The sequence below is a fragment of the Calcarisporiella thermophila genome (assembly GCF_041956535.1).
Source record: "Calcarisporiella thermophila strain CBS 279.70 unplaced genomic scaffold VTP21scaffold_13, whole genome shotgun sequence".
In the NCBI taxonomy this organism is placed as follows: domain Eukaryota; kingdom Fungi; phylum Calcarisporiellomycota; class Calcarisporiellomycetes; order Calcarisporiellales; family Calcarisporiellaceae; genus Calcarisporiella; species Calcarisporiella thermophila.
This window is the reverse complement of record NW_027192203.1, coordinates 173,343-187,692: the sequence shown is the minus strand read 5'-3', so window position 1 is coordinate 187,692 and position 14,350 is coordinate 173,343. Positions and strand designations below refer to the sequence as shown.

The 14,350-nt window shown below is 52.9% G+C and overlaps 7 protein-coding genes across 7 annotated transcripts; 5 read left to right on the top strand and 2 right to left on the bottom strand.

The window, feature by feature from the left end:
• Positions 1-223: 223 nt before the first annotated feature.
• Positions 224-1,702, bottom strand: VTP21DRAFT_1982 (uncharacterized protein; the record flags this gene model as incomplete). Its single annotated transcript, XM_069392126.1, has 4 exons — positions 224-1,148; positions 1,234-1,334; positions 1,419-1,502; positions 1,601-1,702. The coding sequence occupies 4 exons, from the start codon at positions 1,700-1,702 to the stop codon at positions 224-226; spliced, it is 1,212 nt and encodes a 403-aa protein (XP_069250559.1).
• A 1,841-nt stretch (positions 1,703-3,543) lies between these two features.
• On the top strand, positions 3,544-4,045 carry VTP21DRAFT_1981 (uncharacterized protein; the record flags this gene model as incomplete). Its single annotated transcript, XM_069392125.1, has 3 exons — positions 3,544-3,558; positions 3,651-3,792; positions 3,885-4,045. The coding sequence occupies 3 exons, from the start codon at positions 3,544-3,546 to the stop codon at positions 4,043-4,045; spliced, it is 318 nt and encodes a 105-aa protein (XP_069250558.1).
• An 826-nt stretch (positions 4,046-4,871) lies between these two features.
• VTP21DRAFT_1980 (uncharacterized protein) lies at positions 4,872-5,276 on the top strand (the record flags this gene model as incomplete). Its single annotated transcript, XM_069392124.1, has 1 exon — positions 4,872-5,276. The coding sequence occupies one exon, from the start codon at positions 4,872-4,874 to the stop codon at positions 5,274-5,276; it is 405 nt and encodes a 134-aa protein (XP_069250557.1).
• Positions 5,277-5,989: 713 nt separating this feature from the next.
• Positions 5,990-7,287, top strand: VTP21DRAFT_1979 (uncharacterized protein; the record flags this gene model as incomplete). Its single annotated transcript, XM_069392122.1, has 3 exons — positions 5,990-6,213; positions 6,330-6,777; positions 6,910-7,287. 3 exons carry the CDS (start codon positions 5,990-5,992, stop codon positions 7,285-7,287), a joined length of 1,050 nt encoding a protein of 349 aa, XP_069250556.1.
• Positions 7,288-8,002: 715 nt separating this feature from the next.
• VTP21DRAFT_1978 (uncharacterized protein) lies at positions 8,003-9,734 on the top strand (the record flags this gene model as incomplete). The annotated part of the gene is made up of 4 exons (XM_069392121.1): positions 8,003-8,218; positions 8,303-8,516; positions 8,621-9,136; positions 9,220-9,734. 4 exons carry the CDS (start codon positions 8,003-8,005, stop codon positions 9,732-9,734), a joined length of 1,461 nt encoding a protein of 486 aa, XP_069250555.1.
• Positions 9,735-10,142: 408 nt separating this feature from the next.
• On the bottom strand, positions 10,143-11,798 carry VTP21DRAFT_1977 (uncharacterized protein; the record flags this gene model as incomplete). The annotated part of the gene is made up of 3 exons (XM_069392120.1): positions 10,143-10,519; positions 10,596-10,869; positions 10,950-11,798. 3 exons carry the CDS (start codon positions 11,796-11,798, stop codon positions 10,143-10,145), a joined length of 1,500 nt encoding a protein of 499 aa, XP_069250554.1.
• Positions 11,799-11,962: 164 nt separating this feature from the next.
• VTP21DRAFT_1976 (uncharacterized protein) lies at positions 11,963-12,562 on the top strand (the record flags this gene model as incomplete). The annotated part of the gene is made up of 1 exon (XM_069392119.1): positions 11,963-12,562. The coding sequence occupies one exon, from the start codon at positions 11,963-11,965 to the stop codon at positions 12,560-12,562; it is 600 nt and encodes a 199-aa protein (XP_069250553.1).
• Positions 12,563-14,350: the final 1,788 nt, after the last annotated feature.

Sequence of the window (14,350 nt, the reverse complement as noted above, 5' to 3'; positions counted from 1 at the left end):
ACTGTTATTCATTTATCTTTCTCTTATTCTGACGGACAATTTCGCCTTTTTTATTTTTCTGTTGTTTTCTTTTTGCAATTCCAATGGATATCCAAGAAGAATGCTATTTGCTGATATAGAATGTCTTTAACAAAGAAAAATCCACCCGGAAGCGACCCCTCCCCAAGGAAAATAGAATAGATTAGAATAGAAGAACAGAAAATAAACAGGAGATAAAGTGGTGCTATGCATCTTTGCCAAGCTTCATGCCATCTTCACTGAAGTTTTGTAGCCATACCGCCTCCTCCACTAGGGGCTGATGGGGGGCGTGGCAGTTATCCTTGCATGAGTACACGATGAGGGTTCCAAAGTCGAGGGCATCGGTGTGCGAGTGGTCAATGCCCAGGAAAGTCAACAGCTGCGGCATGACTTGGAATTCAAAGGTGCGCTCGCCGCCGCAGTGCGCGCATCGGCCGATATCCCGCTCGATATCAGGCCGCCCAGAATCACTGGCCCATAATGGGTCCGGGAGAGGGAGTTGGTATTCAACGCGGGCATAGCGCAGGATTTGGTCAGGGTAGGTCTGGATTCGCTTCTGGAACTTTAAGAAGGCCTTGTCGACATCAACCTCGGTCTCCTCGTACGCTTCGTCGCCCACGGGCACCAGTGCCTTTGACTCCCCTTCGCCTGCTTCATCCGCGTTCGCCTCTTCGGTGATCTGGACGCCATCGAGCTCTTGGACTAGATTGCCGTATTCGTCCAGCTTGCGGTTGGAATCCTCCTCCTCGTCCACGATCTCGAACTCGGGAAATGTGCTTTTGGCCAACAGCTTCTCCTCCAACGCCCTCTCACGCTCGAGCATCTCCCCCTCGCTCTTCCCGCATAGCTGGCGGTGCATTGCGGTCGACCAGTGGTACAGCTGGTGATCCCGTGAGCAATACGATGCGGTGTGGCATTTTGAGCAGGTTTTACCTCCCCGTAGCCCACAAACAACACACGTTTTGGCTGGGTTGGAGAATTTTGCGCGGCGCCGCGGCTTGCACTCCTCTTCCTCCTCCTCATCCACGTCATCCTCGCTGTCCTCAGACGAACGGGCGTTAGAAGAAGAGGATTCGTTGTCGGACCAGTAAGGGTTTAATCTTGGCAGCTGGCTGCGGAACACTTTGACACTGAACAAAGACAAAGCGGGGAGCCACCCCCCACCAGAGTTAAGAGAATCCTAATGGAAGTAGGGGCTGAAGCCTATATGCTCACCATTTCTGCCATTCTTTCTTTAGACAAGCTCCGTTACGGCAGCAGAACATGTAGACCATGCGGTGATATGCTTCAGCAGGCTCGTCTTCTGGGGTATATAGCTAAAGCCGAATATATATGCAGGAGAACTCAAAGGTCAAAAAAAAAACTTATCAAGTCCAGGAAGCAGGAGGCCAAGCACACACCTGAAGCAGAAAAGACATAGGCTTGTCACAGACACCACACCGCACTCGGTCAACCTCCAAGACATGTTCAGGGTTGAGCCATGCCTAGAAAAATGCATAGGGCATTAGACACCCGTTAAAGCAGATGCTGCTTCCTCTGAATGAAAAAGAGAAGAGCATTGAAAGGGAAAACCCATCCTTACCGGCTTCCCTCCTATCTTGCTTGGGAATGTATCGGGCGTCAACGGCTCTTCGGGAGGTTCTGCAAATCCGAGCCGGACACTTGCAATGGGTGCATCCTTCATCTTTATCTTCGTGAACTTTTGCTAAATAGGCCAATTTCGAAAATATGAACAGTAGAGCAGGGAAAGTGGCGCAGTATTTACTTTAATATTAAATATTTTGGAGAACTAAACCACCATGGAGAAAAAGAGAGCAGTAGAGGAATGGACATGAGAGCAATGGATAATGACAAATCTATCTAGGTCATTATAAATAAAAAAATGCATAAAAGATAAACAAGCAAGATGATAAGAAAAAAAACAGTTGGTAGCGGTAGACACATTATCCAGGAATGTTTAATTTTGCTGGGAATTGAAAGGCAGAGCTCGAGGAGAAAAACCTTTTTAATGCATATTATTGAATTGAGAACATAATGGCGCCAGCTAAGAATCACGAAGTGAGCAAGACCTCCCTTGCATAAGGTGTAAGGTGAGACAGACACCTCGGCGTCCAGGCTTGACTGGTGTATTTGGACGCGTAGGATGAGGCGGACCCATAGAGGAGCGATGGTTTCTAGGGTTTGGGAAGATAGAAGCCATAGGATGGTAGGCTAGCGTCGATATCAAAGAAGAATAAGAAAGGGACAGTTTGATCGCTCCAGCCTTTGGATTTTATATTGAAGGAGGGGAAAAAAGAGGCACTAGAACAACCCCCAAACTTGATTTTTTTTTACCTTTCGATTGTAGACCAATATTTATGAAAACGTTGGCGGATTACCCAATTTAAGTTAAGTAATGACAAGGGGAGGTTTTCCTTGAGATTTCCCCATGTGTAAGGTTTGAAAAACACAAAGCATCTTGCAGACAAGGATATTTGAATTGCATGTTGAGAGCGGAGATTCCCCAATCGATGAATCCGGTTCTTTAGTAAATGCTGTCGCCATTTTTTTTCTTGCTCGGCGAAAGAAGAAGGGCCGAATTTAACGCGAAGGAGAAGAGGAGGATGGATAGAAGCACTGATTCTTCCATCAAGGACGGTAGGACGGTCCATGAAAAACGAGTCGACCAAATAAATTATCAAGCAAGATGCCTACATCGGCATTGCACGGAGATGGAGTATTTTACTTCCTTTGACAGCTTGTACCTCAATGGCTCGATATTTTGTATGGCAAAAACCTTCTATTTGCAATTTCTCAACCGGTTTCCATAGGTAATTCTAGTTTCCTCAAGATTGCGGGGATTATATGCTGTTGGGTTTCTCTTTTCTCGTTGTTAATGGAGATAACTTGTTCAAAACGGCATTCCTCTCAAAGAGATTCTGTTGGAAATGGCCCTTTACATCCCCTTTCCCGCCACAATCGATACCCCTCTCTGCCTCCACGGAAACGCGAACTGACACTTGCAGACAAACGGCAGCTGTGCTAAAAGTGTAAACTCGCACCGAGCTATGGTTGGATTCACGCATCAACCATGTTTACGGTTGGGCAGAAGGGGCCGAGGAGTCTCCCTAAAATTAAATTTATACTGGTTTCGTTTCCAGTTTCCTTGGTGCATACTCAGCCAGAGGAGAGGCTCCATGTGTCCACACCAATGGAATCCCGGAATTGCCAGAGAGAGAAAGGCGGGGGTCGACTGCTCCACGGCGAAATAGAATTCAGATAGAAGGCTTTCGCTAGGCTTGCATAAGCTGCGTTGGACCATAAAGCCACAAGAGAGGGGAGGGGCGGGAAGACTCGCGAAGATCGGGTTCATAGGAGGTCTTGCCCAAGTTTTTGGTCAGACCAATCTAAGCTGGGCGCACTCGTGAGAAGATTTTCCTCGCCTGGAGGGCACAATTGCCTTATCTGCTCGGAACTATATGAAGCCAAGAGCGCCTGACCCCCGAATTTATTAATATAGAAATAAGTGGCTGCCTTCTTTGCCTGATGGGAGGGAAAGAGGTATTGGCAGTTTCCATGATTGATGCTTGTGGAGGCCCACATACTTGGAGAGGCACACGAAACACCATCTCTGCTTCACTCTCCGTCTCCAGGACGCCTCCTTAGATCCGTCTTGGCACGAGGCTTCACTGACCCCTTTCAATGCCCCTCCGATCATGGTCGGGTCTGGAGCGCTTCCTGGAGAGCTCGGGCTCGCTCTCCCCCCCGAATCAAAAACCAGGGCGCGTGGTTTCGGTAGGTGAGGAGAAGGGAGAAAGTTAAGCTTCTGGGGAATCCATATATGTCAATTTTGTGATGACTTATTGATGCTAATACTCAATCACAAGTATTTTTCGAGAATGCCCCCCTCTTCGAATTATGTATCACCAACCCGCTTGCAACACCGAAATGCCCATTGCATGCGCTCCTTATCTACGATCATCATGGGCCACAAATATCCAAATCCCTTGTGCCAGGCCCGGCACAACATGCCCGGCTTAGGTGCTAATGGGTGTGGCTGTTTGCTGATATACATCACCTCTCCTCCCTTCTCAGCCCTCCCACACTAAACTTCGAGTCGGGCTGTTCTTGGCGAGCGGAAAGTAGCCTCCCGATGCCAAGCTGAGGTGCTATTTCTCCAGAGCCAACTTTGAAGAATGCCACGTAAATCGGCCATATTAAAGATAATTCTAATAAGGGGCGTGTGTGCGAGCTTGGCCAATGGATGGAGGGGGAGCTTAAGGGACCTTCACGGAGAATAGAGCTCATGGCTACAAGGTTTGTATTCGCTTGCCTAGCCGTGCAATGCTATGACACCATGACCGAGAGCTCAAGTAGTATGTATTCATGAGCTGTCACACATTGCTTAATAAGGAGAAAAGTGTTGCACTCTGCATCGTGCTCTTTGGCGACCACCATGGATCCGGGCGAGCGACGGGAAGGGAGCAAGCGCAATTGACTCCAGAGAATAGGAATTGCCTCTGGCAATGAAGGGCAGGGGCAAGGATGAGAGAGAGATCACGCCCCCATCCGGTTATCTCTCTCCTTTGCATTAGGTTTTGTTCTTTATTTCTCTTTTCCAATCTCAGCCCATCCTTGTGTTGCTAGGAGAAAGCTTGTTTTTTATTCCTGTGGCTATACTCCACGAATATATAAGCCCTCCTCTTTTCCTCTCGCCTTTTCTTTTTCTCCCCTCCCGCACTATTTTCTTATCCACCTCTTCTCCTTTTCTTACCTACCTCAATCGCCTCATCCCTCCAGGGCTCTTATTTCTCATTGTTTGCCACTTACATCCCATTTACTCTACTTGGCTGTTGCTACATTAACTTCATACAATGGGTGAAGTCCTCTCCCTTCCCTGCCCCTACTGCAACAATGCCTTCGTCGTGCCGGAGACGTTGGTGGACCACATCAAGACCGAGCACAAAGACAAGCCGGTCCTGCACATTTCGATGATTACATCCCCTGGCTACTCTACTCTTGCAAAACAGGGCTACTTCCTTCAAGTCCCACAACAAAAGGAGCCCAAATCCGCCGCGGCTTCCGACCCAGCTGCCCAAAAACCGGCACAGCCGCCAGCGGCCTCACCCTCACAGCCTCCCGTCCAGTACCTTTTCAACTTCTACGCACAACCGCATGGGCCCCCCCAGCCCATTCCGGTGCAATCACCCCCTCCGGAAGAAAAGCCAAAAGACAAGACCAAGGATAAAAACCCGCGGCCATGGTTTAGCGCGAAATGATATCCTCTACTTATGAAAACCAGAAAAACCAAAGAAAAAAAATGAATGACCTGTTTGTACGCATACTGATCTGTACGATATGTATATATTATATCCCTCGGAGCGTCTATGTTCTTACCCATGTGTTGATTTACTTGCAATTTTTCATTCTCTATACTAACCCTCTGTTGGTCACGTATTAATTTTCCTTGGCATCTTGTATCTGCTTTCCACTTACGGTGGTTCAATTCGATTGCTTCTTTTGTTTCTTTTTATATCATTAGGCGGTGTTTTTATTGATATCCTTTTAAGAATAAATTCATTGCTAACCAAAAATGGCGCCGCATTCTCCATGTTATTTAAGAAAACACGCTTCCGTTGCTTTAAGGAGGCCATGTGGGACTGCTAGATCGGCAAGGAGTAGAAGGTCCCCACCTGCCTCATGCAGCATCGACTAAGCAGCAGCAGCAGCATTCTCGACCGCAATCGTCGGGCTGCTGGGTAGAGGCTATGGCATCCTGCATCGGTCAAACTGCGTCATCAGCCAACTTGGGGCTGCCATAGGGGCCACCAGCAGAGTGGGTTGAAATCAGGTCTCCCATTCGACAACCACTTGTTTCAACCTCTAAGCCATAGGAAAATCGCTGTTCCACCTTCCGCTTTTATCAAAATTAAAATAGTTACCGCTCCTGGGGCTCTCCTCCATTGTTGTGAATTGGATCAACCTAGAGGCCATGGGAAGGCGGCGACTAAGAAAACCCCTCACGCCCGCTGCAAAAGCGGCGCTCTCCTTGCTGATTGGCGTCTTCTCGCTGGTGACCGTCTATGCAAAGGCATGGGGCGAACGTTGCGATCCAACCCCCGTTTATAGCGTGACATTACGGTACCAGGACGATTGCGACAGCGTCATGCTGGCATGCAATCCCGAGAACAAGACCTGTGTATACAAAGGGTGCAGGTAATTTCCAATGCTCTCCACTCCATGCTTGCTTCCTGGGGATGGTTAGCATGCAAGGCGTGGGCCATCCCTCTCCTGCCCAAGACTCACATTCAATGGCTCCTTCATGGTATTAGTAACTCCGACTACCATCCCGGCTGGAATCCAGCCGTCCCTCTTCCGGTCCGGTGCCAGACCAATACGACCTATTGCCCAGACAACAACCTCCGTTGCATGACGCTTCGCCCATACAATTTCAGTTGCGAACCGTCGCGTGATGACGAGTGTGCCGGTCGCGCAAGCATCTGCCTCAATTCCAAATGCGAGCTCAAGATACGCACCCTGGGGCAACCGTGTGTGGTCGATCGGACCGAATACCGTCGTGCCAGCTACAATGGGGAGCAGAGCATCATACAGACCATCATCCGCGACGACTGCTCTCACGGCACGTTCTGCGACCTCAACACGCTGAGGTGCGTGAACGCAAGGCCGAATGGATGGGCATGCGACCAGGATCGGGAGTGTGTTTCCGAGTCGTGCAATGACAGAAATGTATGCGACGATCCACCGGACTCCTATCGAAAGGTAAGAAAAGGGGGATTAGCTGATGAGAAATGGATGAGGGAGGGGATGGGTATCTCCATCTCTCCCCCATTAGACTCTATTTGCATCTTCCTTGAGAATAATCCAATCCTGATACACCCCTCCTTTAAATAGGCTCCTCCCTGGATATACGTCATGATTTCGATTGGTGTGTTCATCTTTGTTCTGTTTACGCTGCTTCTCCTGTGGCTTCTGCACCGCCACCACCGTCGCATTATCCACGCCAAACGCGCACGGTTCTTCCAGCAGCAGGAGTTTTTCCGCCAAATGCTGATGGTTCCCGGCACCACCGAGGGCAACATCACGCTCTCCACCCCACGCTCCTCGCTCCACACCCTGCATATGCGGTTCCCGACCAATCCTCAGTCCCTTACCTGCGACGAATTCAGCCGAGCGCAGCCGGAAAGCTTCGAGTCGTCGAGCGAGTACCTGGCGGTGGAGGAGAGGAGCAGGCCCCGAAGTATGGTTAGGCAGTGTGAATCCGACCACTGAAAGCTTGTTAATAATGGATTCATGCATGGGGAAGCGGCCCTCCTTTTTGGCTCCTGGCGTCCCGCCCCCGTCCCCCCCCCCCTTCTACGTTGCTTTATTATTCTACTTATTTTTCAACTCGTTTAGAGAATGACATTACTTTAATGACTTGTTTTTTCTCCACGCTCCTCGTTTCAGCTCAAGAGGGAGGATAGAGCGAGGCTCCCAAAGGGGGCTATACGAGGTAGGCTTAATGGAGTGTATTTGGGGGAGAGAGCAATATTGCGCCCTCTTAGTTTTTTGTTTTTTTTTTTCGACACGTTGCATCGGCTTGTTTTACATGTTTGTTTGATATTTCAAATCATTTGAATAAAAGAGTGGCATTATTCATGTTAACATTTCGCCCTGATATTGGTCGATTTCGGTCGGGCCCAGTCGTCCCACCCCTTTCCACCGCTCCTATGTAGAGGGGGCATAAGCCAAGGCACCGAGGGCGTCTTTGCTGGCATTTACGCCATTTTTCCCACCTTCCTCACCTACACAACGGCCGTTTCTGCAGCCGACTCGAATGTCGCATAACTCGGGTTTGAATCCGCCTATTGGTCGCCACAGATTGGCCACCGGAATTTTTATTTTTAGTGTCCAAACTTCCTCGACGTGATATATAGGAGGGTCCCCCCTTAGCTACCTCCCTCGCTTGCGTTCCCACACTTCTGACGCATCTTCTCTTCTCACCATGGAAACTCTCAAAACCACCCTAGTTCAACCCGTCCTCAGGCATCTCACCCGAAAGAACTTGGACTGGAGCACGCTACGCTCCTCGCTCTCGTCCAATGCCAAGCTAGTTACCGGTGATGAGGCCGCGTCCGCCATCCAGAACTATAGCGACTACGCGCACAGAACTCCACAAGCCGTCGTCTGGCCAGCCAGCACCGATGACGTGGTGGAGACGGTAAGTTCCATATCCCCATTATTTCTCAAGCGCGGGGAGCCAACCTTCGTTTCTCGTTTATTTTCTCGGGCGGGGGGGAAATAGGTGAAATTTGTGGAGCAGAATCAGGTGCCGTTCTCGGTGTATAGCGGGGGGACGTGCTGGTTCCCCTCCAACACGGTGGACGACGGGTTGGTCATCAACATGTCGCTGATGCGAGATATCCACGTCGATCCCGAAAATAGGACGGTGGCGGTGGAGGGTGGGGTTGTGTCGGAGGAGATTGCTCGGGAGGCGGAAAAGCATGGGCTTGCAGTGGGTAGGTGCAAACGTGAGGGGCACAAGACGAGTTGGCACTCGAATTAAAACTGTATTTCTATTGTTGCTTTTCCTATTGCTCCAACCCTTTGCCGACGGTTGAAGTGACCTCCAGTGCCGGCAAGAATGGCATGGGCTTCTACCTGGGCGGAGGGTTGTCTCGCCGCCTAGGCCAGTTTGGGCTCGGGAGCAACTCCATCCTCGAGGCTGAGGTCGTCACGGCGGATGGGCAAGTCCTCACCGCCACCCCGGACAACGAGCACGCCGACCTCCTCTGGGCGTTGCGTGGCGCCGGCCACAATTTTGGGGTGGTGACCAAGCTCAAGCTTCGGGCCCACCTCCCCCGGGCCGAGCAGGTCTATTACGGGGACGTGGTCTTCCCCGCCGAGAAGTTGGACCAGATCCTCACCGTACTGAAGGAGATGGAGCGTCCAGCCCCCTTCTCGTGCCAGCTGTTCATGATGCGCGCACCACCCGAGGACAAGCTGATGATCATTGTGCGTCCGTACTATGAGGGGTCGGAGACGGAGGCCAAGGTGCTCTTCCGGCCGCTATTAGAGCTTGGGCCCGTCGTGAATGAGGCCCATATGATGAGCTATACTGACCATATCGCCCTTTGTGGTATGTGATTCCTTTGGTGGGATGCACCGGCATTTTCCCGGCCCTTGAGTTGCCAATGACTTTCTCTTTTTCCTCCTTGATAGACAAATTCTGTCATTTTGGGGAGCGGAAACTCGGGACGGGGGATCTGTATCCCCACATCGACTCAGAGAACATCCATCGAGCGCTCGAGAAGCTGGTCGCATTTGGGGACACGTTCCCCGAGGCCAAAAACACTTCGTTCATTTTTATGGAGTTGTTCCCGGCCCCGGACACGATCCCGAAGGCGACTGACCATGCGGGAGCATGCTTCCCCAGCGAGGATCTTTCCAATCTCATCGCGATGTTTGCGTGGTGGAAGTCGTCCACCCATGACGAGGCCATCGTAGCACGCTTGCTCGAGATTCGGCGCACCCTCCTTGAAGGCCATGAGGAGGAGGCGACGCTCACCTGCAACTGCACGAGCGGATTTGAGGACCCGCGCGATGTGTATGGTAAGAGCTGGGGCCGGCTGAGGGAGCTGAAGCGTAAATACGACCCAAACAACCTCTTTTGCCATCATTTCCCAATTGATCCGGCCCTTGCCACGTCGAAGGTCGAGGGAAGGCGCGAGGAGTAGGGCTCCTGGCGGTGGGCCTATCCTCTCCCAAAGCAAAAACAAAGGGGGGAGGGGGGATATGCTGGTAGTAAAAAAACGAAAATAATGTTTTTTTTATTTGATGCGAAGTGGAGGACGAGGGGAGGGGGAGGAAGGAGGGGGCAGTAGGGGGGGGGGGGATGGTGCCGATTCCTTTTATGTGATATAATTCATCAAAATTCACTTGGCCATGGCCTAAAGTGCTTCCTAATTTGTTTGCGGTGGATGGTTATGGTGGTGAAGATGTGTCATGATTAGCTTTATAGTAATAATGCCAATCTCTTCATTCATATATAAACAAAGAGATTATAATTGCAAGTTTAGGATATGGTACAATCCTGATTGCCAAGCAAACCAAGCGAAAAGTCAGCCTCTATACCAGACGGTTGCTCACTTTCTAGCCTCCAAGAAACGGTAGGCAATCTCTCTCCCCACCTCCTGCCATAGCTTATCCCAAATGCTCGACTCCTCTTCTCCCGATTCCCGCTTCACTCGAGTATTTATTCCTGATGAACATCTCCACATGATCCCCTTAAGGGATTGCCCGCCTATTTTGCGGGCCTCCGGCGAGACCTCTAGCATTTGGTCGATGATGCTGGAGCAGTGGAAGTCGACGGCGGCCAGCTCCCATTCCCGGGTGCGGAGAGGGCGAAGCGAAAGGGGGTCGATCGGCTCGACCCCGTGCGCTAATAGCCCCTCGTCAAAGGGTGGGTTGAGGAAGCGGTGATGCCATAGATTTATATAATCCGTCATCATCATCATGTCCCCTATGAGTGTGAGCAAATTAGGCCTCTGTTTTGTTGGGAGGGGGGGGGGGGGGAGGAACTATCAGCAACTACCGACCTTTCATCCCGCCAAATGCCCTGCGCAGGGCCATAGAATACAGCAGGTCTCGTCCCACCTCTCCATTCACGTACTCGGCGGTGGCCACGGCCCGAGACAACACCTGCACTTGCGGGACCCCACCGCAGAGCGGTTGGTCGGCCACTGGATGCGACGCCAGCGCGTGCACCAAACCAAGCAGCCACTCCGTCAGTTTGGCAGAATGGAAGCCTTTAGAGTTGGCCGCCATGTACCACACCACCACGGGGAGCGAGACGTGCAGGGTTACGTCCTCCTACAGTAGCATGCGACGGAGAGAATATCCTGGTCAGTTAGTGATTGAGCAGGGTGTATCCCATCCATCTCGACCCATACCAGCATGATGATGGGGAGTCTACGTAAAAGCCCATTAAAGTCCATCTTAGCCAGATGCCACGCGGTACGCACCGCCAAGTCTACGCGTTGTCTTCGGACGCATTTCTGCAGATGGCTCTTCAACAGGGGCACGTTGGTGTACTGCGTCTCGACCGGTATCCCGGCCTCGCTCTCGATCTCTGCACTTAGGTGGAGCGGGAGATCGCGGCCGGCCTCCCGCCATCGTAATGTGCATTGAAAAGAGGGATTTTCAGGGGGGGTGCGTGTGAAGGCCGCTCGAGGCTGGTTTTCAGCGGACATGGAGAGATGGAAGTAAGGAGGGGGAGCATAGTCATTCAGTCCCAGAAATGTGTGGAGAGTGCTAGACGAGCGGCGATGAGTGGATGGAGTAGTCGAGCGGATCTGTTTTGCGGGCGAAGAGTCATGGTCAGAATTGCTTAGAGCGCTGGTAGCCGCCGGCGCCGCTCCTCCATCATCGGGTGATGTATCAGCACTGGAAGGCGATGATGTGACCGGGGCATCATGACGATCAGACAATGAAGTTTTTGCGGCCGTTTCGGTCGCCTCCCTCTCCACGGTGGCGTGTCCCCTAGCCATGGTGGTTGATTTAGCGCTACCCGCACTCGAGCAATCTAGATCAAGGTGAATGTTCAGATGCGAATGCTTCACCTTACGGCCGCAAGCGGGACACATGATCCAGTCCATTTCGGCCACGGAGCGCGATTTGGGCGATCGCGAATCTAGCTCGGAATGTTTGCGTTTTGGGGAGGCCTGAGGTTTCAGGAGGCCGGCCCAAGCTGCCTTCCCCTTGGGGCTTGCATGGGCCGTCGGGTTGGGCGAAGGGTCCATAGGAATGGGAAGGCAGATTTCGAAGCGTCGAGCTTATTCGCGCCTCACAGGTCAACCTTGCCTTATTTTTCAAATTGACCTTCGCGTTTTTACGTGGCTCTAATCGCGAAAAAAAAACAACCGCCCTGGATCCAGCTCCGACGATCCCCCACGTATGCATCCTCATGCCGCGCCCAGGCCATTCCCCAGAGACAGAGAAGAGATGCTGCGCCACAAAAGCAAGACAAAGCCAGGAGAAGAGGAAATGGGAATGTGGGATGAGGGGGGAAAACAAGCGGCGAGAGAAAAAGGAAAGAGTGGAGTCCAATTTCCCGCATCCGGATATCCGTCGTTTCTCTGACATGGCATTGTCGTCAGAGGCTGGGAACTCGACTCTTTCGGCTTGCGGCCCTGTAGCCGAATCAGGGCCTGGCTCCTTGCGGTGCTGGAGCTTTCTATTTGTCGCTACTCAAACCGGTCCAGCCGTGCGATCGGCCAAACCCGCCGGCGGAGGGCGGTGCGCGCATCGAGCGACTGCTAGCAAGCGCGTGAGGGCGGGGGCGACGGGAGACGCCGCTCGAGAGGAGAGAATGGGAAGATGGGCGGCTTGCCATGCGGGGGGGGATCAGATAGGCCCGGTTAGGAGGAGGCCTATTCCTTTTTGGCCGCATTCGGGTTTGGATCAGAGCCGTGGAGCGCGTGGCCCAAACCGGCGATTTGCTCAGCAAACCTCGAAGGGTGGGTTTGGCCTGGTGCACGTTTTTGTGGGTGCAGCAGCAGGATAAGGTTTTAATCGCCTGCGGCCTCTCCCATTTTTCCAGTTTAATTTCTTGACAAGCCCACTCGCGCGAAGGAAGGCCTCGCTCGTTTTCCCCTCTTTCCTCCCCTCCCCTCTCTCCCCCCCCCCCCCCATTGCTCCTCCTCTTGCGCCCCTCATTCTTTCTGCGCATCCTTGGCCTCCATGTCCGTCCTCATCCCCCCATTTCAATTCCATCGCAACACCATAGACATAGCCAAGACCACCAACTACAGCTGCAATGGCACCCTCTCCAAGCCAACGCCCCTCTCCAACTCCACGGAGCATGGAGCCCCAAGCTATTCGCCCCTCCCGCCGCCGCCATGGGACTCGTCTGCCTCCTCGCCCTTGGCCTCAAAGGAGCCCGATTGTCTCCACCGGGGCCAGGCCAAAGCAAGCTCGCTGGAGAATGCTCTGGGGGGCATAGAGCCGGGCCAGACGCCCACGAGGCAAGCATATATCCCAGAGCTCGCCATGCCTTCGCTATCCGCAACGATTTCCAAGCTTCAGGACGTGTCTCGGACACGGGCGCGTCCCTCCTTCTCGCTTCCTCGGCGCTCGCCGCTAGCAAGTAAGCCGATGGACGCGCAGAGCGTGTGCTCCAATGCGTCTACCTCGTCGCTCCGAAGCCTGATAGAGAAACTGCGCCGCTTCGGCAGCCATGATCATCTGCCGTATCCCCTCAAGGAGATGGCCTGCTACCGGGTGGAGTCGGCGTGTGGTAGAATGATCAACGAGGTCCGCGAGGGAAGGTAAGGAGCCGCTAACCTAACCTCGCTCCAGAATCTTAATTTTCATTTCTTCCATTTTGAAACCCGTAGGGAATATTTGCTCGCGGCCACCCCAGAAGCCCTTCTCGACCTCCTCGCTCAGCCCCGCACCACCCCCCCAACCCCCACGGCGGACCGTGCGCTCACCGACACCCTCCTCCAGACCCATACTTGGTTTCTCCCGAGCACGGCCCTCATGGCGGGCCTGATTGCCCGCTTCCATGACCCGCCCACCTGCTTCCTGCCGCCTCCGAAACCTCCCCAGAATTCCGTTCGTTGGATCTTTTTCATGAGCAGGGTGCAGGAGCGCATCATTGCGGTGATCCAACGGTGGGTCGAGCTGCGCCCCGAGGACTTCCTTGACAATGGAGTGGTATTGCGGCGGCTGGTCCAGTTTTTGGATGGGAGCGTGGGGAGGGCCGGGTTCGCTAAGGAGGGGCGGCAGATCCGATGGATGATTGATGCCAGGGTAAGTGATTTGGATGAGGGGACTTGCGCGGACATGGCTCTCACCATTGTTTGTCTTTCTCTCCCCCGCCGCCATCTCCAGAGGCAAGGGCTGCTGGTGATTCGCCAGTCGGCGATGAACTCGCTTCCGACCTACCACCACTTGGACCAGTACCCCGAGCTGCTCTCCCTCAAGCCGAAGGAGATCGCCCACCACCTCACCCTGTCCAACGTGCAGTCGTTTCGTAGCATCACGCGCTACGAATTCTACACCGGCTGGTGGAATCGCAAGGGAATCCCCAAGAATGATCCCTCGCTATGCCAGCAATACTCGGGCCTTGGAACCTTCGACCCGCTGACCCAGCGCGCAAACCGACTCTCCCACTGGGTGTCCTTCGAGATTCTTCAGCACGCGACGCCGCAGCTGCGCGCCAAGCAAATCACGCAATTCGTGGACCTGGCCAAGCAGAATCTCGAGTTCGAGGACTATCACGCCACCCTGCTCGTTATCTCGGGGCTGATCGCAACCCCCATCGCCCGGCTCGATCGCACGTGGGCCC